The sequence below is a fragment of the Muntiacus reevesi genome, chromosome 2, assembly GCF_963930625.1.
Source record: "Muntiacus reevesi chromosome 2, mMunRee1.1, whole genome shotgun sequence".
In the NCBI taxonomy this organism is placed as follows: Eukaryota; Metazoa; Chordata; class Mammalia; order Artiodactyla; family Cervidae; genus Muntiacus; species Muntiacus reevesi.
The window spans coordinates 149919384-149942268 of NC_089250.1; the positions used below are offsets into that span (position 1 = coordinate 149919384).

General features: G+C 41.4%; 1 protein-coding gene across 4 annotated transcripts in view; it reads right to left on the reverse strand.

Moving 5' to 3' along the window:
- SORCS1 (sortilin related VPS10 domain containing receptor 1) overlaps nucleotides 1-22885 on the reverse strand; it is a 571273-nt gene that overhangs the window by 347593 nt on the left and 200795 nt on the right. For all 4 annotated transcript variants that reach the window (XM_065920116.1, XM_065920114.1, XM_065920117.1 and 1 more), the window contains exon 2: nucleotides 6652-6719. In XM_065920116.1, coding sequence (XP_065776188.1) covers nucleotides 6652-6719 — 68 coding nt within the window. The remainder of the gene's footprint in view (nucleotides 1-6651; nucleotides 6720-22885) is intronic.

A 22885-nucleotide genomic window follows, 5' to 3' on the forward strand; every position in this document is an offset into this window, starting at 1 on the left:
ACAGTAATAATTTGGCACATATGACACGAAGAACATGACAAAACATGCAGAACATGATAAGACATGTAGAACATGGCATATGAGGCAAATGATTACTTTGGGTATGTTAGAAAAGCAAACATATGTGGGTATATACACATACATATTATATGTACATATGCATATATATGGGGTTTCCCTGGTGGCTCAGCTGGTAAAGAATCCGCCTGCAACGCGGGAGACCTGGGTTTGATTCCTGGGTTGGGAATATCCCCTGGAGAAGGGAAAGGCTACCCACTCCAGTATTTTGGCCTGGAGAATTCCATGGACTCTGTAGTCCATGGAGTTGCAAAGAGTCGGAGGCAACTGAGCTACTTTTACACATATGCATGTATATATACATGCATATATATAGGTTTCCTAGGAGGCTTAGATGGTAAAGAATCTGCCTGCAATGCAGGAGACCCGAGTTTAATTCCTGGGTCGGAACAATCCCCTGGAGGAGGGCATGGCAACCCACTCCAGTATTCCTGCCTGGAGAATTCCATGGACAAAGGAGCCTGCAAAGAGTCAGACACAACTGTGCGGCTAACACTTTACTTTTTCACGCATGTGTGTATATGTGTATGTATGTATATGTGTGTTTTTATGAATGCGTGTGTGTGTGTACACATATGTGTATATTCTCCAGTGAAATTGGTTCTAAGATGGAAAAGTAAGCAGGTCATTCTTTCCACACTTTCCCAAGCTAAAGCCCATGGAGTTTGCTCCCTTAGAAGGGAGGTCTGATACCACTGGAGTGAGATGTCATTTTTATTTCACTAACCTGATTCCTTAAGATCAGAAAAGGATAGTCCTCCTAGACTGGGGCATCAGTAATAGCACCCCATCAGAGAGAGAGATGCATGCTGGACGTGTGCTTCTGCAATGCAGGACTAGCTGTTCCTCATATCCCTCCAGAGTGCCCTTCCTAGGACTATTCAGAGTGAGAGTTATGGCTGCTCTGCCTCTGTCCCATGGAGACAGAACTGCACATCTTTTAATTTTCTAATACGCCAACAACACTTTAGATGGCAGATGCACTACAGAGTAAAAGCTGGCTTTTATTTTCATTTATGCACATACATTAGAGAAATTGATCAAGGAAGCACAAGCTTACTCAGAGATGCTGACAAACAGGTACTGAATTTAAACAATACAGCAGGAGTCGGGCCCTTAATGTATTAAAGGACTGTACTTTTAGAGGCTCCTACCAAACCTCCTATACTTGAATTCAGTTACATAAATTTCCTTGGGACAGAAACTCTGCATAATTGACCTCTTCATTGGGAAAAGAGCTCACTAATTGAAATGCCTGTAAACAAATAAAATAACGGAATCTAGCCTTTTCTTTAGTTTAGTAGATCTCTCCTGGAGCACAGGACAATTTATTTGGAGCTTCTTATACATAGTGTCAAGTCTAATAAAAAATAGGCATCGAGTGAAAATGAAATTCAATGAACAACCTTCTTCTGGGGCCTGGTACATTGTTTTGGGATGTCTATTCAATCCATGGACGAGGGGTGTCTCCTCACAGCTGCCCCTCCTGACCTTGAACGTGGAGTAGCTCCTCTTGGCCCTCCTGCAACTGCGCAGCCGCCGCTCCTTGGACATTCCCCCATCCAAGGTAAGGAGCAGAGGCTGCGCTTTGCTGGAGCAGGCATGAAGACATACCCCACGTCCAAGGTAAGAGAAACCCAAGTAAGACGGTAGGTGTTGCAAGAGGGCATCAGAGGGCAGATGCACGGAAACCATAATCACAGAAAACTAACCAGTCTGATCACAGGACCACAGTCTTGTCTAACTCATTGAAACTAAGTCATGCCATGTGGGGCCACCCAAGACAGACGGGTCATGGTGGAGAGGTCTGACAGAATGTGGTCCACTGGAGAAGGGAATGGCAAACCACTTCAGTATTCTTGCCTTGAGAACCCCATGAACAGTATGAAAAGGGAAAATGATAGGATACTGAAAGAGGAAACTTCCCAGGTTGGTGGTTGCCCAATATGATACTGGAGATCAGTGGAGAAAAAACTCCAGGAAGAGAAAAGGTATGGATCCAAAGCAAAAACAATACCCAGTTGTGGATGGGACTGGTGATAGAAGCAATGTCCAATGCTGTAAAGAGCAATATTGCATAAGAACCTAGAATGTTCGGTCCATGAATCAAGGCAAATTGGAAGTGGTCAAACAGGAGATGGTAAGAGTGAACATTGACATTCTAGGAATCAGCGAACTAAAATGAACTGGAATGGGTAAATTTAACTCAGATGATATCTACTACTGTGGGCAGGAATCCCTTAGAAGAAATGGAGTAGCCATCATGGTCAACAAAAGAGTCCAAAATGCAGTACTTGGATGCAATCTCAAAAACGACCAAATGATCTCTGTTTGTTTCCAAGGTAAAGCATTCAATATCACGGTAATCCAAGTTTATGCCCCAACCGGTAATGCTGAAGAAGCTGAAGTTAAACGGTTCTATGAAGACCTACAAGACCTTTTAGAACTAACACCCAAAAAGGATGTCCTTTTCATTATAGGGGATGAGAATACAAAAGTAGGAAGTCAAGAAACACCTGGAGTAACAGGCAAACTTGGCCTTGGAGTATAGAATGAAGCAGGGCAAAGGCTAATAGACTTTTGCCAAGACAATGCACTGGTCATAGCAAACACCCTCTTCCAACAACACAAGAGACAACTCTACACATGGACATCATCAGATGGTCAACACTGAAATCAGATTGATTATATTCTTTTCAGCCAAAGATGGAGAAACTCTATACAGTCAGCAAAAACAAAACTGGGAGCTGACTGTGGCTCAGATCATAAGCTCCTTATTTCCAAATTCAGGCTTAAATTGAAGAAAGTAGGGAAAACCACTAGCCCATTCAGGTATGACCTAAATCAAATCCCTTATGATTATACAATGGAAGTGAGAAATAGCTTTAAGGGATTAGATCTGATAGACAGAGTGCCTGATGAACTATGGATGGAGGTCTGTGACATTGTACAGGAAACAGGGATTAAACCATCCCCATGGAAAAGAAATGCAAAAAAGCAAAGTGGCTGTCTGACAAGGCCTTACAAATAGCTGTGAAAAGAAGAGAAGCGAAAAGCAAAGGAGAAAAGGAAAGATATTCCCATTTGAATGCAGAGTTCCCAAGAATAGCAAGGAGAGATAAGAAAGCCTTCCTTAGTGATCAATGCAAAGAAATAGAGGAAAACAGCAGAATGGGAAAGACTAGAGATCTCTTCAAGAAAATTAGAGATACAAGGGAACATTTCATACAAAGATGGGTTCGATAAAGGACAGAAATGGTATGGACCTAACAGAAGCAGAAAATATTAAGAAGAGGTGACAAGAATACACAGAAGAACTGTACAGAAAAGATCTTCACGACCCAGATAATCACGATGGTGTGATCACTCACCTAGAGCCAGACATCCTGGAATGTGAAGTCAGGTGGGCCTTAGAAAGCATCACTATGAACAAAGCTAGTGGAGGTGATAGAATTCCAGTTGAGCTATTTCAAATCCTGAACATGATGCTATGAAAGTGCTGCACTCAATATGCCAGCAAATTTGGAAAACTCAGCAGTGGCCACAGGACTGGAAAAGGTCAGTTTTCATTCCAATCCCAAAGAAAGGCAATCCCAAAGAATGCTCAGACTACCGCACAATTGTACTCATCTCACATGCTAGTAAAGTAATGCTCAAAATTCTCTAAGCCAGGCTTCAGCAATATGTGAACTGTGAACTTCCAGATGTTCAAGCTGGTTTTAGAAAAGGCAGAGGAACCAGAGATCAAATTGCCAACATCTGCTGGATCATCGAAAAAGCAAGAGAGTTCCAGAAAAACATTTATTTCTGCTTTATTGACTATGGCAAAGCCTTTGACTGTGTGGATCACAATAAACTGGAAAATTCTGAATGAGATGGGGATACAAGACCACCTGACCTGCCTCTTGAGAAATCTGTATGCAGGTCAGGAGGCAACAGTTAGAACTGGACTTGGAACAACAAACTGGTTCCAAATAGGAAAAGGAAAAGGAGTGCATCAAGGCTGTATATTGTCACCCTGCTTATTTAACTTATATGCAGAGTACATCATGAGAAACGCTGGGCAGGAAGAAGCACAAGCTGGAATCAAGGTTGCTGGGAGAAATATCAATAACCTCAGATACACAAACGACACCACCCTTATGACCGAAAGTGAAGAAGAACTGAAGAGCTTCTTGATGAAAGTGAAAGAGGAGAGTGAAAAAGCTGGCTTAAAGCTCAACATTCAGAAAACTAAGATCATGGCATCTGATCTCATCACTTCATGGCAAATAGTTGGGGGAACAGTAGAAACAGTGTCAGACTTTATTTTGGGGGGCTCCAAAATCACTGCAGGTGGTGACTGCAGCCAAAAGATGCTTACTCCTTGGAAAGACAGTTATGACCAACCTAGATAGCATATTAAAAAGCAGAGACATTACTTTGCCAACAAAGGTCCGTCTAGTCAAGGCTATGGTTTTTCCAGGGGTCATGTAGGAGGTAAGAGTTGGCCTGTGACAAAAGCTGAGCACCGAAGATTTGAACTGTGGTGTTGGAGAAGACTCTTGAGAGTCCCTTGGACTGCAAGGAGATCCAACCAGTCCATCCTGAAGGAGATCAGTCCTGGGTGTTCATTGGAGGGACTGATGCTGAAGCTGAAACTCCAAAATTTTGGCCACCTGCTACGAAGAGCTGACTTATTGGAAAAGACCCTGATGCTGGGAGGGATTGGGGCAGGATAGAAGGGGACGACAGAGGATGAAATGGTTGGATGGCATCACCGACTCAATGGACATGAGTTTGAGTAAACTCCGGGAGTTGGTGATGGACAGGGAGGCCTGGTGTGCTGCGATTCATGGGGTTGCAAAGAATCGGACACAACTGAGCGACTGAACTGAACTGAATTCAATCCATGAGCCTCTTCTTGTATGACCACCACATTCCGCAAGAGAGGCAGGCCCTGCAACCAAAGTGCTACCATGAAAATCAGCTTTCCCTCCCAGCCACTGTTGAGTGTACTGGGAGCAGTGGGAATGGCTGAGAAACAGGCTGACTGGAGTCTTCCTCCCTAGATCTCAGCATTGAGACTCAGAACCAGCAGCCAGTCTCTCCTGGTCTTGCTAAATGACAGTTAATGCAACTTCCCACTGATCATGTGTGGTCACTACTAACTTTGGTATGTCCACAGACCACTCCTGCCTTTCTGTGTGTGCATGTGCGTGAAAGAGTGCATGTGTCTATGTGTGAGTATCATCTCCGAAGTCTGTCTCCATCCTCTCAGGCTCAGGGCTCATCATGTGATCCAGGCCTGGCCAATCAGAGGAGGCTCTCTCCTAGACTTCAGGGGCTAGTTCGGGTATGAGCATGTGGCACGGGCTACTGGAGAAGAGCCAAACAGGAATGAGATAAATCAAGCAGAGTTTTTTAAGAAACAAAATGAAACAAGAGAATGTATAGTTTTCAAGAATAAAGGAGGACAGAATAACTGCCTAGGTATCTGAAGACTTCCTTTTGTGCCAAATCCAGTGAGTTAGTCTGCCCTCTTAAAGAATTTGTTCATCCATTTGAAAAATCACTCACTATACACTCTATACATATGGTCCAGTAGTGTGAATCCCAGAAATAAACGCATGCATGCGTGTGTGCACACCTCTATGCCGCAAAACTGCAGAAAAGCATCGTGAAAGTGTTGCCCTGGGAGCCTGCCTGGGTTCTTCAGATCTTGAGTTACACCGATCCCCTCTGCAAAGACATCCTTATTCTTTCGTTTCCATCCCAATAAGCTCACGATCGGTGAGAACTATGGGAACCATCACCCATAAAGACAAGCTAATGAACACTTTAGCAAAAAGATCTGTGACCAAAAGAAGAGGTCTATAAAAAGAAAGGATCCGCCCAGCGGATGTCAACCATCCAGAATCTCAGGTTGACATCCACCGGGCAGATTCTTTCTTTTTGAAGTAAGCCAGAAAGATAAACACCAATACAGTATACTAACACATATATATGGAATTTAGAAAGATGGTAACGATAACCTTATATGTAAGACAGAAAAAGAGACACAGATGTAGAGAACAGACTTTTGGACTCTATGGGAGAAGGCGAGGGTGGGATGATCTGAGAGAACAGCATCGAAACATGTATACTATCAAGTGTGAAACAGATCGCCAGTCCAGGTTGGATGCATGAGACAAGTGCTCGGGGCTGGTGCACTGGGATGACCCAGAGGGATGGGATGGGGAGGGAGGTGGGAGGGGGGGGTTCAGGATGGAGAACAAATGTAAATCCATGGCTGATTCATGTCAATGTATGGCAAAAACCACTACAATATTGTAAAGTAATTAGCCTCCAACTAATAAAAATAAATGGAAAAAAAACTAAAAAAAAAAAAAAAAAAAGGATTCAGCCTTCCTGGTTAAAAAAGCAAAAACCAAAAAACCCTACTCGTGGTTAAGGAAAACAGAGAGCAGACAGAGAAGAAAAGGTACATATAACCAGAAACCTTCTCACTAGGAAACAGGGGTGAGGAGGGAGCAGCCTGGCCGAGGGCATCATGTTTAAATAACACAGTAACTATTAGCTCAATTTCCTTACCTCCAAAGCGAGCTCTCGGTGATGCTCCCCAGGTTATAGTCATATAGCTTTGTCAAAATGAGAATCACCTGAAGGCAAAAGAAGACATCACGGTTAGTTTCAAACAATTACAGTTTCATAGAACTGAAATGGCCCAAGGGAGGGCTTAAAATTCCTTTAATGGTCGCTTAACATAATTGAATGAATTGTTGCAGCATCCACTTACACTGATTGGGGAAGGGTTTACCAGGGCCGGGGCTTCCCTTGCAGCTCAGCTGGTAAAGAATCCGCCTGCAATGCGGGAGATCTGGGTTCAATCCCTGAGTTGGGAAGATCCCCTGGAGAAGGGAAAGGCTACCCACTCCGGTATTCTTGCCTAGAGAATTCCATGGACTGTATAGTCTATGGAGTTGCAAAGAGTCGGACACAACAGAGTGACTTTCACTTCACTTGCCAGTGCCTTCCCTTAAACAGCTAAAACTGGACCCCGGGTCCTAGAGCTTAGAGAATTTAGGGAGCTCTTTATAAGAAACAAAATATAAAGTCATGAGTTCCAGTCTGCACATCCTGGGAAAGGGCCTATGCAATTAACACTGAAACTTAAGCTTCATTTGCTTCTCAGCAAATCTTCCTATAATTTTAACTTGTTGCTTTTCTTCAACCTCACTCAGAGGAACTCAAACTATTTAGCTCATTCTTTCAGAATTCAACACCTATGCAGCATTTACTAGGAGCCCAGAATTTTGCCTGACGCCAGAAAAGAACATAAATACAGATAAGGCCTGGTGGCCTAGGACCCACCAGAACTCATGCCCATCATAGCAGCATCAGAAAGCGGCTGCCTTTCTTGCCTGCAGCCCTGACCTAGCTCTGCCTGGTTAAGTGAAGCATAGGAGTGCCATGACACTGGGGAAGATACAACAGAGCAATGTGTTTCTAACCATGGATGGTCTCAGCCCTTATTTGCTCTCCTTAGATAATGAAAAGAGCCTAATAGCTCTGCCTTGTTTTCTGTTAAGGTTCGTATTTCTCTCCTGATAGTCATAACTTAGAACATTCGGCCCAGTCCTGCTGTTTCCAACTCAGCATAAAAATGTTGACTTTGATTATTTGGATTTCCTCTGAAGGCCAAGGGATCAGTTGTAGCCACAGTGAGCACAGAATGGTCTAACCTTGAATTCCAAGCCAGCAAGCTGCCAAGGAGCTGCTGAATCCTTCATGGTTCTACTCTGCTAGCACAAGGCTTGCTTTACTGAAGATAAAGGCGCCGGTGAGTGGATTCTGATCACTTCTTTCACAGCAAGAGAACTGGAACTCCATGCCTTAGGTTTGTTCCAACTTCAAGGGGATGAAGGACCACAGTCACCCCAAAACAGGCACAAATCTGAGGACCTGAGCTCCAAGGCCACCCCTCTCTTTAACCACTGCACAGACTTCCTTCAAGGATCTGTTCAAAACTGACTTTCTTAGCAAAACGTGAGCATGTGCGAGGCGCTGGGTGCCCTATGGGCATGTCAGATGGCAGGCCTGCGGTGGGGGCATATGCTTAACAGATCCATGTGCCAATTAAGTTGCTCTAAGTGCTAAATTTCAATCACCGCCATCCCAGGAATGCTGATCAGTGACAGCGGGGTGGCTGTTTGTTTGAAGACACAGAGAGATGTCGTTGCTCTACCTCTGTATGATTTTGCCGAACAGACCTATAAATCCCCCACCAAGAAAATGGGGATGTGGGCATAAAGCGTTTCTCGGTAGTTGCTCTCTTGATGCAAGATGGCAGTAAACTAAATAATGAAGTTCAGCCAGCCACAAACTGCATTTCCCATCCATCTGATGAGGGAAGTCACTGGAGCCCCAGAGAAGGAACCTTTTTAACCCAGCATGTAACAGTGTGGAGCTGCTCACACGCGCACGCAGAAGTTGTTTAAGCAATTCACAGGCAGGCGGGCAGGGAGGTAAAAATCCACTCCCTGATTCTTCTTGCTGGGCTAGTAAAATGAAAATGCCAGTGATACACTCAGGCAGCTTGTCAATACTGCACCAGATGAGGCGTTCTTTATGGCATTTCAAAGCATATCTGCTTGAATCAATCTAATCTTTCGTTTTCAGAATGAAAGCAAGAAAGAAGGGAGAACTGCTAACCTTTAGTTATGTCTTCAATCGATTATTTGAAATCTCTTTTCCCCTCTATTTTTCCCCTTTTCTATCTATGTGCATTATTCACCACCTTACTCTTGGATGGTGATATGTCTTTATATAAGATTGATTTGTTATTGCTTGTTTTCCTGTTCTGGTTAATTACCAACACTGTCTCATAGAATTAGCAGCTGTTAAAGGGCCACAGCCAAAACTACCACCATTAGATGGGTAAAAGAGGTTAACACAATCGTCCATCTATTCCGGTTTATTGTCTATCATTTCTGTGCATTTTTCAAACAAAACAAAAAACACTGAAACCTATTAATCAAGTAAAACATATGTACTTAAAATATACATATAAAAGGTCATTTACTTTTATTCATTTGGTAAATGATTTTAATGTAAAGATTTAATTCCAAGTTCCAGGGTATAGCATTTAAGTATAAATTCCAGTCAATGAGATCAAGGCTGATTTGATAAATATTGGGTTTGACCAAAAAGTTTGGGTTTTTCCTGTAATATCACACAAAATGGAATATCTATGAGTAGCTTAGTTTCCGCCCCCACCTCCTGCAGGATCTTGTTCTTATGATACAGTACCAAAACAGCCCTGATTCAAAGCAATAAGTGGTGACCATATGGTAATATCTTTTTTAGGTTCCTCTTTAAATCTTAGAATACTTTCTTTAATAGCTTGATCTAAATATCTATGGCCAGACAGCCTATACCTCCATTGCCCCAGGACCTCAGTGCCCCGGGAGCAACTGCTCCTGGGACTTTGCAGAGTGGCCTGTCCGAGGATTACAGTCTAGGAGCTGCTGATACCACAGTCATCTGGGCTGTTCTTTTGCTGAGGTTCCTTCCTGCTCTATCCATTACTTGTAAAACTCCTGGTGGGGGGAAGGTGGAACTTCATTTTCTCCATACTTCTAAAGAGGATGCTGAAGCATTCACCAAGCTGCTGTTTTCAAAGCACTCATTTCCTGGAGAATGAGAAGGCACTAGAAACTGTGCCAGGTTCTGGGCAGGGATAATTGGGGGTCTTCAAGGGGGTGGAGCCTTTTGTGGCTTCCTCCCCAGCACTGAGCCAAATGTGCAAGTCCATTATACAAAAAGGCAGCGTATTCCCACATAACCTATGGACACTCTCTCATATACTTTAAATCATCTCTAGTTTATAATTATATTAATGTCTAATACAATGTAAATGCTATGTAAATAGTCATGATCATGTTGCAAATTCAGTGAAAGTGAAAGTTGCTCAGTCATGTCTGACTCCTTGTGACCCCATGGCCTATAGAGTCAATGGAATTACCTAGGCCAGAATACTGGAGTGGGTAGCCTTTCCCTTCTCCAGGGGATTTTCCCAACCCAGGGATCAAACCCAGGTCTCCCGCATTTGCAGGCGATTCTTTACCAACTGAGCCACAAGGAAAGTCCAAGGATACTGGAGTGGGTAGCCTATCCCTTCTCCAGTGAATCTTCCTAACCCGGGAATCGAACTGGGGTCTCCTGCATTGCAGGCAGATTCTTTACCAACTGAGCTATCAGGCAAGCCCTGCTTTTTAAAATTCTGGATTTTTCTCCCAATGTTTTTGATCAGAGGATGACTGAATTCAGGGATGATGAACCTGTGGATATGCAGGGAAGTCTACACATGGATTACTAACAGTCATTTTAGTGTAAAATATAAAAAATCAGTATCAGAATGGCAGAGCAAGCCTTGTGTCCAGGTCTGGATTACAGCGAATTAACATGGCAGGCTGCAGGCTGAGCTAACACATGAGAAGTTTCCATTATGCTAAGTATTTAGACTAGGTGACACATTCAAATGTGACAGCAGGTTTTTTATTTTTTTCCTTTTAACATAAAAATATAATTTAGAAATGAAACTCTAAACATTTAAGGAATCCCTAAAACACCTTCCCAGATACCTGATTCAACATTTAAAAATGCCTATCAATTGATTACTAGACTGAAATAAACCAATATTTACTCTATTCTTCCTAACTAGTAGCATAGGAATTCTCCATTTATTTTCCTAAAGAAAGAACATAGTGTTTGACCCTTAGCTAACTTAAAGCAAGTACCCCAGAGGAAGGAGGATGGGAAGGTGGGGAGGGGGTCAATGTGGTTTCCATTCCTTCACCTCCTATGAAGGAATGTGCATTTTCCCCCAGAAGGAATGATTAGGGCCTCTCCTAATCATTTTGCTTATGAGTAGCAACCCAGTTGGTAGCAGCAGTGGACTAAGAAGCTTTCCTGAAGGCGTTTAGTAAGCTTTCTATTCTCTTAAACTATGAATTTAGGGTAGCTCTTAGGCTTCCCAGGGGGCACTAATGGTAATGAACCTGCCTGCCAATGCAGGAGACCCAGGTTCGACCCCTGGGTCAGGAATATGCCCTGGAGAAGGGCATGGCAACCCACCTCAGTATTTTTACTTGGAGAATCCCATGGACAGAGGGGTCTGGTGGGCTACAGCTCATGGCGTCGTAAGAGTCAGACACGACTGAAGTGACAGCAGGCATGCATGCTGTGAGAACCAGCGGACACTTAGGGAGATCTGAGTCCGACTAGGACACCTGGCCTGGCCACTGAGCTTCACCGCATCTCTCCCTCATCTCAGGGAAATCTTAGAATTTCTAAGTAAGACATGTCTCCTCATTTTTCAGTTATGAATGATTTTTAATCTTTTTTTTCCCCTTGCTCTGTGTCTAACTGTGGAGGTGGAATCTAATCATAAGGGAAACACAAAACTGTGCCCTGGGCTTCTCGACAGTGAGCACTGAGAATACAGGATCCTAACGTCTTCTCATTCCTGAAGGTCTATAGTTCCAAATCCTAAATAATGAAGAGGGCAACAGGGGTCCTAGTCTATAAAACAAGACATTTTCTTGTGTAATGTTCTCAGCCATTAGTGATTCAGGGTTCTGCCCTTGGAAAGCACGAGGAGACTCCATAAGAACTCAGCCTTGTCAGAGCTCATCACCCTGCTCTCCTGAAGGAAGCTTCATTCACTTCTGAATGAGCACTGGCACCACCACTTGGGCGATGTTGGCAGGCTGGTTCAGGGGCTGAAGCTGGCTAGCTGCATTCTTCCTTAACCAGCCTCGTGTAGGCCCTGATGTCCCCTCATTACCCAGTCTCACATGAGCCCTCTCTGCTCCCTGGACCACCCTGCACCACCCTGCCAGAGACATTAGGTTGGATGTTTTTAAAGATGTGTATGGAAGTGAACATGGGGACAGAATAATCAGGGTCCCAAAGAGAGGTGGAATAATCTTTCATGGGGATAGCACAGTTGGATAAAATGTAAGAGGGATATTCAATAGACCGAAAGTTGTTTTGTTTTTGGTTGTTTTCCTTGTACTACAATTTTAGGGAAAGGAAGAAAACTCACAACAGTGGTTTCCCTAAAACATGCATGCTCTGGAGTGTGTGTTTGGCTCAGAAAGCCTTTATTCAACTTTCCAACTTAAACAGAGGTTCTCATTCTTTTAAGGAGCCATGAATTCTTTAAGAATCTGATCTAATAAAAGCTATGAGCATAAAACAATGAATATACCATTAACGATTCCCCTGATCTCCTGAATCCTACGGGGATCATGAATCCAAGGATAAGAACTTTCTATAATTTCCAGAAAATGGGAGCTTTGTTCAGAAGAAAGAACTTTCAGCTGCAAAATTCCACATATTTAATTCAATAAACATTTATTATGCCTTCTTAAGAAGCAGGGATAAAAAGTGTGTGCTAGGAAGACTCAATGAGGGGATGAAACTCAGTTTCTGGAAACTCACAGTCTAGTAGAGAGGCTGAGCTGTACAAAGATGGTTAAAAATAAGGAAGGAAAAGGTATGCAGCAGGAGAAAAACGTGCATATCTTTTAGAGAACAAGAAAGAAAAGTATCATCAAGAACAGCATCTTATAAAGCAGGCATTCAGGCTAGATCCAGAAGGACATGTATGATTCTAATGAGTCAAGGGGCTACGTGGATAATATTCTAAGGGAAGGGAGCATGAGGGCAGGGGCCCAGAGAGGAGAAAGCTCACACTGCAAGAGAAAGAGAGCAGGTCCCCAGGCTTAGCTCAAGCTTAAATTATGGGCAGGGACACACAAATATCAGAACAGGGAGATACATTTGGCTCTGTTGCAACTGGCCTTAATATCAGGATGCAGTGTGCATTGCTGAAAAGAACAAAGGCCTAGGAATCAAAAGAAGATCAGATTTTGATTCTTGGTTTAGCCACCATATTCTGTTAGTATACCTTTAGTGTAAGAAACAGGGTACTAAAAATGACTCAAATGATATGGACATATTATCTCATGCAACAAGTGGTCCAGGGTTCATGGGGTTCCAAGACTAAGTTAGTCTAACAATGTCATCAAGGACTCAAGTGATACATATATTTCCTCTCTGACAGTGTCAGCACTGGGCGCTACCTGCCCTTGTGTTTGCAAGGAGACCCTGACACTTCTCTGCATCAAGTGCAGACACAGTTACTTCCAGCAAAGAAAAAAGAGCCTCCAGCGTAAATGTGCTTGTTTTGTTTTAACTTATAAAGGAAACACTTTCCCCAAAACCCTAACAGCAAAATCTCTGCAGTTTCTGTGTCCAGAATTCAGCCACATGCCCAGAGTATGTGCAGTAAAACCAGAGAAAGCAAGGTGGGCTCTGCCAGCAAAGAAAAGGTGGGGAGTGACCACTACAACTAGTATATCTGCCACTGCTTGACCTTGAATAAAGCCCTTAAATGCTGAACTGACTTCTCTTATTTAAATAATTATCAGAAGAAATAAGGAGATAATGTTATCTTTTTTTTTTTTCTTGTAGAGTTATGGGAAGTAAACACAGTAGAAAGTGGAAAAACTGCAAATGTTAAAAGTCCTATGCAAATATAAGCAATTGCTATTATTAATAACATCCAGCATTTCTTGGTTTCCTACTTCTTGTGCCAGACAAATTCTATTATTAAAGGCATTTCAACTAATTACATGATTTGCTTTTTTTTTGATGAGAAAAGTGAGGCATGCGGAGGCTAAGTAACAAATTACTCAGCTAGTAAGTGGGGGACAAGTTTAACTCACATTAGATTCTTAATCACTGTGCTTACCTCTCCCTAAGGTATATGGCTTAATATGCATATGATTGATCCTAGTGCCAAGACAGAACCACTGAAGGATCCTCACTTTACCTTCAATTCAATAGTACTGAAGTCCTGTTATCTATTAGATGTCTTGGTGCTAAACACAAACTCCTCTCTTGTTCTGCCTTCTGCTAAATATCCCTAGGATATTGTTGTCCATTTTAATGGACAAACATGAGTTTTACCTCTTACTCATCTCAAATCAATGACATTTTTGTCATTTTTTAATTTTTAAAAAAATTGTTGAACCCTGGAAATCCTTTGTTGAGGAGCTGATCCTTCTACTGACCTCACAATAGAATTTGGCCGTTCCCAGATTAGGTGTTCCTGACAGTGAATGTGCACACATCTCACCGCAAATTTCAACAGACTGTTTTATAATATCAACATTTGCAGAAGATTTATGTAAATGTATACTTGTGTTCCATTTGAGCTATTAAAGGGCAAACAAATCAATAACTGCTAATAACCTAGATTAAGAAGCCCCAGAGGGAAGTTCAAAGGTTGGTATGATGCACACAGACACACACAACCACACAGGTACACTTGAAGTCATCAGTTGGAAGTAATCCAGCAAACACAAACATAATTTGAAATGAAAAACCAGTAGAAAGAGTGAGATGAATGTGGGGTGCAGGGCCGGTTAAAAGCTGTTAGTAGACTTTTGCCTCTGGAAAGTTCTTAATCCCCAAGAGACCTTCCAGTTTCATAGAGGCCTCCACAACATTTAGTGTAATGTTTATTCATATGATATCTTCTACATGGCACTAAAATGGTCTGAGTCAGTCACTGGATCCCTCCCTGGGGAACTTAAAAGATGAGATGTAGACACAAAGAAGGCATGCAGATAACTTAATCAACAGTAGACACAGGGCAAATTGTAATATAGAAAAGGTTTCATGGAAAGTGGTTTCATGGAAAATTTGCTATGTGTCCTTCCTCTGAGTCTGTTTCCCAGTAGAGGTCATTTGCAGCTAATAAGGCTGGTCCAGGATCTGTGGGAGAAAAACTGTAAATCTCATTGGAGGACTGATGCTGAAGCTGAAGCTGCAATAATTTGGCCACCTAATATGAAGAGCCAACTCATTGGGAAAAACCCTGATGCTGGGAAATATTGAGGGCAGGAGGAGAAGGGGGCGGCTTAGGATGAGATGGTTGGATGGCATCACTGACTCGATGGACATGAGTTTGAGCAAACTCAGGGAGATAGTGGGGGACAGAGAAGCTTGGCATGCTGTAGTTCATGGGGTCACAGAGAGTCAGATAAGATTTAGCGACTGAACAACATTGGAGGCAACTAGTATCTCTTGCCCCCTATCTGCAGAAAGTCAAAGTTTCTCCTGTTAGCAATAAGCTTAGAGCCAGGTCATTATATTTCACAAACAAATCCAAGATCTTTAAACCCACCAAACCTAAGTTGCTTTTGAATGCAAATCTTGAAAACAGAAACTTTGATCATCAACTTGCTTTTCTGTTTCCCAAAGTGGGGGATGCTATCAATTAAAAAAAAAAAAAAAAACGCACTCCCTTCAAAATCGATTTATCTTACAACACCAAACCAAACCAAACCAAACAAACCAAGACAAACCAACAGACTGATTGATGATATGCCATTCTTATACTTTTTTCTCTTCTTCTCCTTCTCCTCTTCTTTGACTAATAATAAAAAAGAAGATAATTTTCCAAACATAGATTCATATCTGGTAGATAACATTGACCATTCTATACACTCCTTCCTTTATTTAAATTACTCTGCCCAAAATGATACTCCATTTTAATCTTCTGCATTATAGCAGAGGAAGTAGGGAGATGCTAAATTAAATGATGTATTTTTTCAAGAAGAGCCAGATGTCAGTACCAATGTCATCCTGGAAGAGTACTGAGATAAAATGATTGCACAAAATATGAGGAAATGCATTTTCAAGGCAGTCTCACTATATAGGGAAATAGAAAATATTAAAATGATAGTAAAATATAAATATTAAAAAGAAACAGAAACCTAAAGCCAAAGTCTCAAGACATGAAAGCAAATGAAGCCAGAGCATAAATGGAGAGAAGCTGGCAGCTTAGTGGGTGGTCTGGAACGCAATCTACTGGAAACGTCCTCTGCAAGCCCACTGTTTCATAAAGAAACAAACTATATACCATGTTCTCCTCATTCTCCTCTTAGGGCTTAGAAGGGGATGGAGATGATACCCAAACCATTCTCCCCTGAGTTAGTCTCTATTCAAATTAGGTCACCTGGAACTTTGTATAGAAACACACATAATGCAGAGAACTGTTAATTCGGAATTTCAAAACAAATTAAAAAAAAAAAGTGCAGTATCTTCCCTCTGGAAATCCAGAAAATGAATGAGAAGAAACCTTCCATATACTGAAATAAAAGGGGTACAAATCGGAGTCTGAGAAGGAGGGAAAGAGGGGGAATGTGAATATGGAGATATTCCTTTTCAACTTCTCTGAGGTGCTGAGCTGAGAAAGGTAGATCTGCAAGCTCTCAAATCACTGTCTGAAGTAGAGATGCCATCTAAATATTAAGACTCTTTCTATGTGAGAACCCACACGTAAGGTGAACACACCATTAAACAGCAAACAGCGTGCTAAAAATGAGGGGCCCTTCTGTTCATGTTTCCTTATATTTAGCTTTGAAAGAAAGAAACAAAGCAAGACTTCCCCTTTCCACTTCTCTATCTTCGGTTTTATACAGTTATTCATGGGTCTGAAGAGGTGAACTCATTTCTTTTTTATTTTAAACATCACTTTTCAAGGTTAAGACAACACACAGAAAGCTAATAAACAGATATGCATATTATGGTGATCCAAGCATCAGAATATGAATTTCAGTAAGATAATAGAATAAAAATGAAAAGAAAAAGTAAGCTCTCCTGTATTTTTTTTTTATTTTAATTTTCTCATTTAATATCCAGTGCAACTAACCAAGGCAACAAGAATACACACTGGAACATGAGAGGTAGTTCAAACAAGCTAAGCCCAAATGTTTTCCCTTACTATGGGAAAGTCTTAAAGTGGACCAGAAATGAAGAGAGGTAAATAAACAATAACCACTGACATCTCTAGGAGCAGATTTTTCATTTGCCTTATCTGAGTACTAAAGTGTGGTGAGACACAATTTGCCTAAAAGGAAATTCAGAGCTTTAAACAAGCTGACTTAAAAGTGAAATTCATATAACATCTTGAAATCCCAAGCCAAATACCTTAATAAATAATCAAGGTTTCTGTTGGAGGAAAAATCCTATAGAAGTTAAGAGATTTTTATATGCTCTTTGTCATTTACTCATGGACTCAAAATGCTTCTACAAGATTCTAATTCTAATCCTCTACAATGGCATCTAGATGGCCAGTGGGTGGTTATAAAAAAATAGCATTTTGCCACTCTTTGAAAAGAAACTTAGGACAAAATTGGAAAGAAGGGACTGGAAAGATCTAATTTCAACCTCATTTGACAAATGCAGAAGGTTACACTTTTAGAAGAACCAGTTTTTGAATAAGCAGTTTCTGAGAGTAAAGAAGAGTCTTAACAAACCATATGCTAATTTGGGGTGTGAAGCAGGGGTTCCTGAGTCCAGGAGGAAGGCCTGGACTGGGACAGTTCTGAGCCAGGAGAGTTGGAAGGGGTAACACAAATTGGTAGGACCAAGCATAGACCCAGGTCTTCTGAGGATGAAAGTCATGCAAGTTGACGGGGCCTCACTTTAAAAAAGTAATACAGAATTGTTAAGAAAACGAGAATTACCAGTCAATATTTATTAGAATGACAAATTAGATGACAACAAATTACCAGTGTGTTAAAGAGTTGCATATTTTTATTCTAAGATACCTTTAGGCAGTTTGGCAGAAAATGAGGAAATAGGAATGACTTCTGATTTCAACCTAAATTCCCCTCTCCACCTGCAACAATCTACAACTCCCTCAAACTGCCAACACTCACAGGAACCCATGCCTATGAAGGCTGTGAATATTAAGCTTCAACTCCACTGTAAATCCAACTTTAAGTAGAATTCCATACTGTTAGTTGCTCAGTCATGTCCAGCTCTTTGTGACACCATGGACTGTAGCCCGCCAAGCTCCTCTGTCCATGGAATTCTCCAGGCAAGAATACTGGAGTGGGTTACCATTTCCTTCTCCAGGGGATCTTCCTCACCCAGGGGTTGAACCCGTGTCTCCCGCATTTTGGGGAGGTTCCTCATCTGAGCCACCAGGGAAGACCTACTAGATTCCACACTAGATGCTCATTAAATATTTTCAACCAAGTTCTCCATTTCAGCAGTCCTGGGTATGAGACAGGAGATACAGACTTAAATCTGAGCTCTGCTGATAACACACTGTGACTCTGAGGAAGCCAAGGTACCACTTTGGGCTTCAGTTTCCTCCATAGTTACACTACAAGCTTGTAAGGTCTCCTCCCATTATAATAACATCTAATGCCCATTCAGTGCTTGATCTTCAAGGTCACCAGGCTTATTAGCAAGTGCCACTGTCATTGCTAAAGCTCGAGTTCTGAGTCATCTTTGATGCCATCCCTCTTTTTTCTCCCCAAATTGAAATCAATCACTAAGTCTTACAAACCTGTGCCCTCTAATCTCACATGAGCCTGGTCTAGCCGAGCACAAAGCCTGAGACATCCCTGCCATGATCTCATATTGCTTCCCTCAAGCCAACCTCTGTGCTGCTACCACTATAATCTTTTTGAAAATAACAATCTGGTCATCTTATCCCACTCTTTAGAGCACTTCTATGGCCTCCCACTGATTTTAGAGTTTAAATTTCATATGACCTACAAGGCCAAGCATGACATGCCTCTTAACACTCATATTCAAATCAACATCATATTAATGCCTCCTTAGACACAGTGGTCTCCTGCTGACCTAAAGAACATCAATATTTGTTGATGGTCTGACTGACTGACTGTAGTGATACTGGTGATGGACTTTTCCAGGCATAGAAAATATGTTCCAGTTACATGAGCAATTATTGCAGTAAACCTCTGGAACAGAGTAGGCTGAAAAAACCTGAGTAATTGCAACACAAGAGCACTGCCATTTCATGAAATTCCAATTTTAGAGAAGACATTCCAAACACTTTGGATCCATTGAAGTCCAAGCTGATTAAAGGATTAAATGCTACAGATAACTCAATGCTGTGCATCTCTTCTGGGAGGGGTGAGTAGTTGTAAAACATGTCTATGATCCAATCCAAAGGTTTATTGGTTTTCCTGTCCTTTCATCCAAAAGTATTAGCTTTCATGCACAGACCTGTGAGATACCTGTAGAGGCCCAATTCCCATTCTGTGAATTTCTTCTGTCTAGGAAAGGGCAGCCCTGAGTATGTGCAAGTACGTAGGTGTTCAGATCTGAAATCAAAGTCTGAATGCTAGGACTTTCAATAATTTCCTATGGGCCTCTCAAAGCCTCCTCTGTACAACAGGGACAAAGTCAAATAAAGTCTGAATAGGTGTCAGGGTAGAGACACAAACTTAGAAGTTGAGAAGGATTGATTTTGGTTACGGAGCCAATTTTAATTCCTTTTATGACTTTAGTTAATTTCTTTCATTTTTTTCTTATCCTTTTTCTTATTAAATAGGATTGATAAAATTAGAAGGCTGGTGTACTACAGTCCATGGGGTCACAAAGAGTTGGACACGACTGAGCAACTGAACAACAACAAAATTAGAATTGCTTTTTCTAACTGAATTATTATCACCAGTTTACTACCTTATTGAGTACTTAAGAAGAAAAATCTGTCACTCTGCTAAGCATTTGGAATAATACAATATATATTCATTTTTAAACATCCTATGAAGCCAATACATCTTCCTTTCTTTTTATGGTCTCTTTTCAGAAAAAAAGATTATAGAAAGGTTAAGGAATTCGCCTAATATCAGGTAGTACATAAGTAGGAAAGTTGGGATTTAAACTCAAACAAACTGAGACCAGAGCTCAGGTCCTTCACTATTAACACCATGCTACATAGCCTCTTTCTACTCAGATGACCATTACATCCACTACTGTGGGCAATAATCCCTTAGAAGAAATGGAGTAGCATTCACGGTCAACAAAGAGAGTCTGAAATGCAGTACTTGGATACAATCTCAAAAACGATAGAATGATCTCTGTCAGTTTCCAAGGCAAAGCATTCAATATCACAGTAATCCAAGTCTATGCCCTGACCAGTAATGATGAAGGAGCTGAAATTGAATGGTTCTATGAAGATCTATATGACCTTCTAGAACTAACAGCCAAAAAAGATGTCCTTTTCATTATAGGGAACTGGAATGCAAAAGTAGGAAGTCAAGAAATACTTGGAGTAACAGGCAAATTTGGCCTTGGAGTACAGAATGAAGCAGAGCAAAGGCTAATAGAGTTTTGCCAAGAGAATGCACTGGTCATAGCAAACACCCTCTTCCAACAACACAAGAGAAGACTCTACACATGGACATCACCAGATGGTCAATACCGAAATCAGATTAATTATACTCTTTACAACCAAAGATGGAGAAGCTCTATACAGTCAGAAAAAAACAAGACCAGGAGATGACTGCCTCAGATCATGAACTCCTTATTACCAAAATCAGATGTAAATTGAAGAAAGTAGGGAAAACGACTTGACCATTCAGGTATGACTTAAATCAAATCCCTTAGGATTATACAGTGGAAGTGACAAACAGATTTAAGGGATTAGATATGATAGACAGAGTGCCTGAAGAACTATGGACAGAGGCTCATGACACTGTACAGGAGATAGGGTTCAGACCATCCCCAAGAAAAAGAAATGCAAAAAGGCAAAATGGTTGTCTGAGGATGCCTTACAAATAGCTGTGAAAAGAAAAGCGAAAAGCAAAGGAGAAAAGGAAAGATATGCCCATTTGAACACAGAGTTCCAAAGAATAGCAAGGAGAGATAAGAAAGCATTCCTCAGTGATCAATGCAAAGAAATAGAGGAAAACAAGAGAATGCAAAAGACTAGAGATCTCTCCAAGAAAGTTAGAGATACCAAGGGAACACTTCATGAAAAGATGAGCACAGTAAAGGACAGAAATGATACAGACCTAACAGAAGCAGAAGATATTAAAAAGAGGTGACAAGAATACACAGAAGAACTATACAAAATAGATCTTCATGACCCAGATAATCATTATGGTGTGATCACTCACCTAGAGTCAGACATCATGGAATGTGAAGTCAGGTGGGCCTTAGAAAGCATCACTATGAAAAAAGCTAGTGAAGCTGATGGAATTCCAGTTGAGCTATTTCAAATCCTAAAAGATGATGCTGTTAAAAGTGCTGTACTCAATACGCCAGCAACCATGGAAAACTCAGCAGTGTCCAAAGGACTGGAAAAGGTCAGTTTTCATTCCAATCCCAAAGAAAGGCAAAGTCAAACAATGCTCAAACTACCGCACAATTGCACTCACTCACACGTTAGCAAAATAATGCTCAAAATTCTCCAAGCCAGGCTTCAGCAATACGTGAACCGAGAACTTCCAGATGTTCAAGCTGGTTTTAGAAAAGACAGAAGAACTAGAGATCAAACTGCCAATAGCCGTCGGATCATCGAAAAAGCAAGAGAGTTCCAGAGAAGCATCTACTTCTGCTTTAATGACTATGCCAAACCCTTTGACTGTGTGGATCACTACAAACTGTGGAAAATTCTGAGAGATGGGAATACCAGACCACTTGACCTGCTTCCTGAGAAACCTCTATGCAAGTCAGGAAGCAACAGTTAGAACTGGATATGGAACAACAGACTGGTTCCAAATTGGGAAAGGAGTACATCAAGGCTGTATTTTGTCACCCTGCTTATTTAACTTATATGCAGAGCACATCATGAGAAATGTTGGGCTGGAATAAGCACAGGCTGGAATCAAGACTGCAGGGAGAAATATCAATAACCTCAGATATGCAGATGATACCACACTTATGGGAGAAAGTGAAGACGAACTAAAAAGCCCCTTGGTGAAAGTGAAAGAAGAGAATGAAAAAGTTTGCTTAAAACTCAACATTCAGAAAACTAAGATCATGGCATCTGGTCCCATCACTTCATTGCAAATAGATGGGGAAAAAGTGGAAACAGGGACAGACTTTACTTTTGGGGGCTCCAAAATCACTGACTGAGGCCATGAAATTAAAAGACACTTGCTCCTTGGAAGAAAACCTATGATCAACCTAGACAGCATATTAAAAAGCAGAGACATTACCTTGCCAACAAAGGTCCGTCCAGTTAAAGCTATGGTTTTTCCAGTAGTCATGTATAGATGTGAAAGTTGGACTATAAAAAAAGCTGAGTGTTGAAGCATTTATGCTTTTTTACTGTGGTGTTGGAGAAGTCCCTTGGACTCAAGGAGATCCAACCAGTCCAATCTAAAGGAAATCAGTCCTGAATATTCACTGGAAGGACTGATGCTGAACCTGAAACTCTAATACTTTGGCCACCTGATGTGAAGACCTGACTCATTGGAAAAGACTCTGATGTTGGAAAAGATTGAAGGCGGGAGGAGAAGGAGATGACAGAGGATGAGATGATTGGATGGCATCACCAACTGGATGGACATGAGTTTGAGTAAGCTCTGGGAGTTGGTGATGGACAAGGAAGCTTGGCATGCTGCAGTCCATGGGGTTGCAAAGAGTCGGACACGACTGAGCGACTGAACTGAACTGAACATGGTGTCTTTAGAGAGGGAAAGAAGGAGCTTTAAAGAGTTTCAAAGATTATACTTCTTGCTTCTAATTAATCTGAGACTAAGTTCTGTCTGTCTTTATGCATGTTGGTTCTATCTATCTATCTATCTACCCATCCATGCATCCAACTCTTTCTAGGCACTGACCACAATTTGTATTTCTTCTTCTAAGTGCTATCAAGGATCCAAAAATAAGAAACAGATACTTGCCCTCATTACACATAAAGGCCACAGGGGAGACAGAACTGCCAGGTTAGAACTGAACGCTTTGAGAA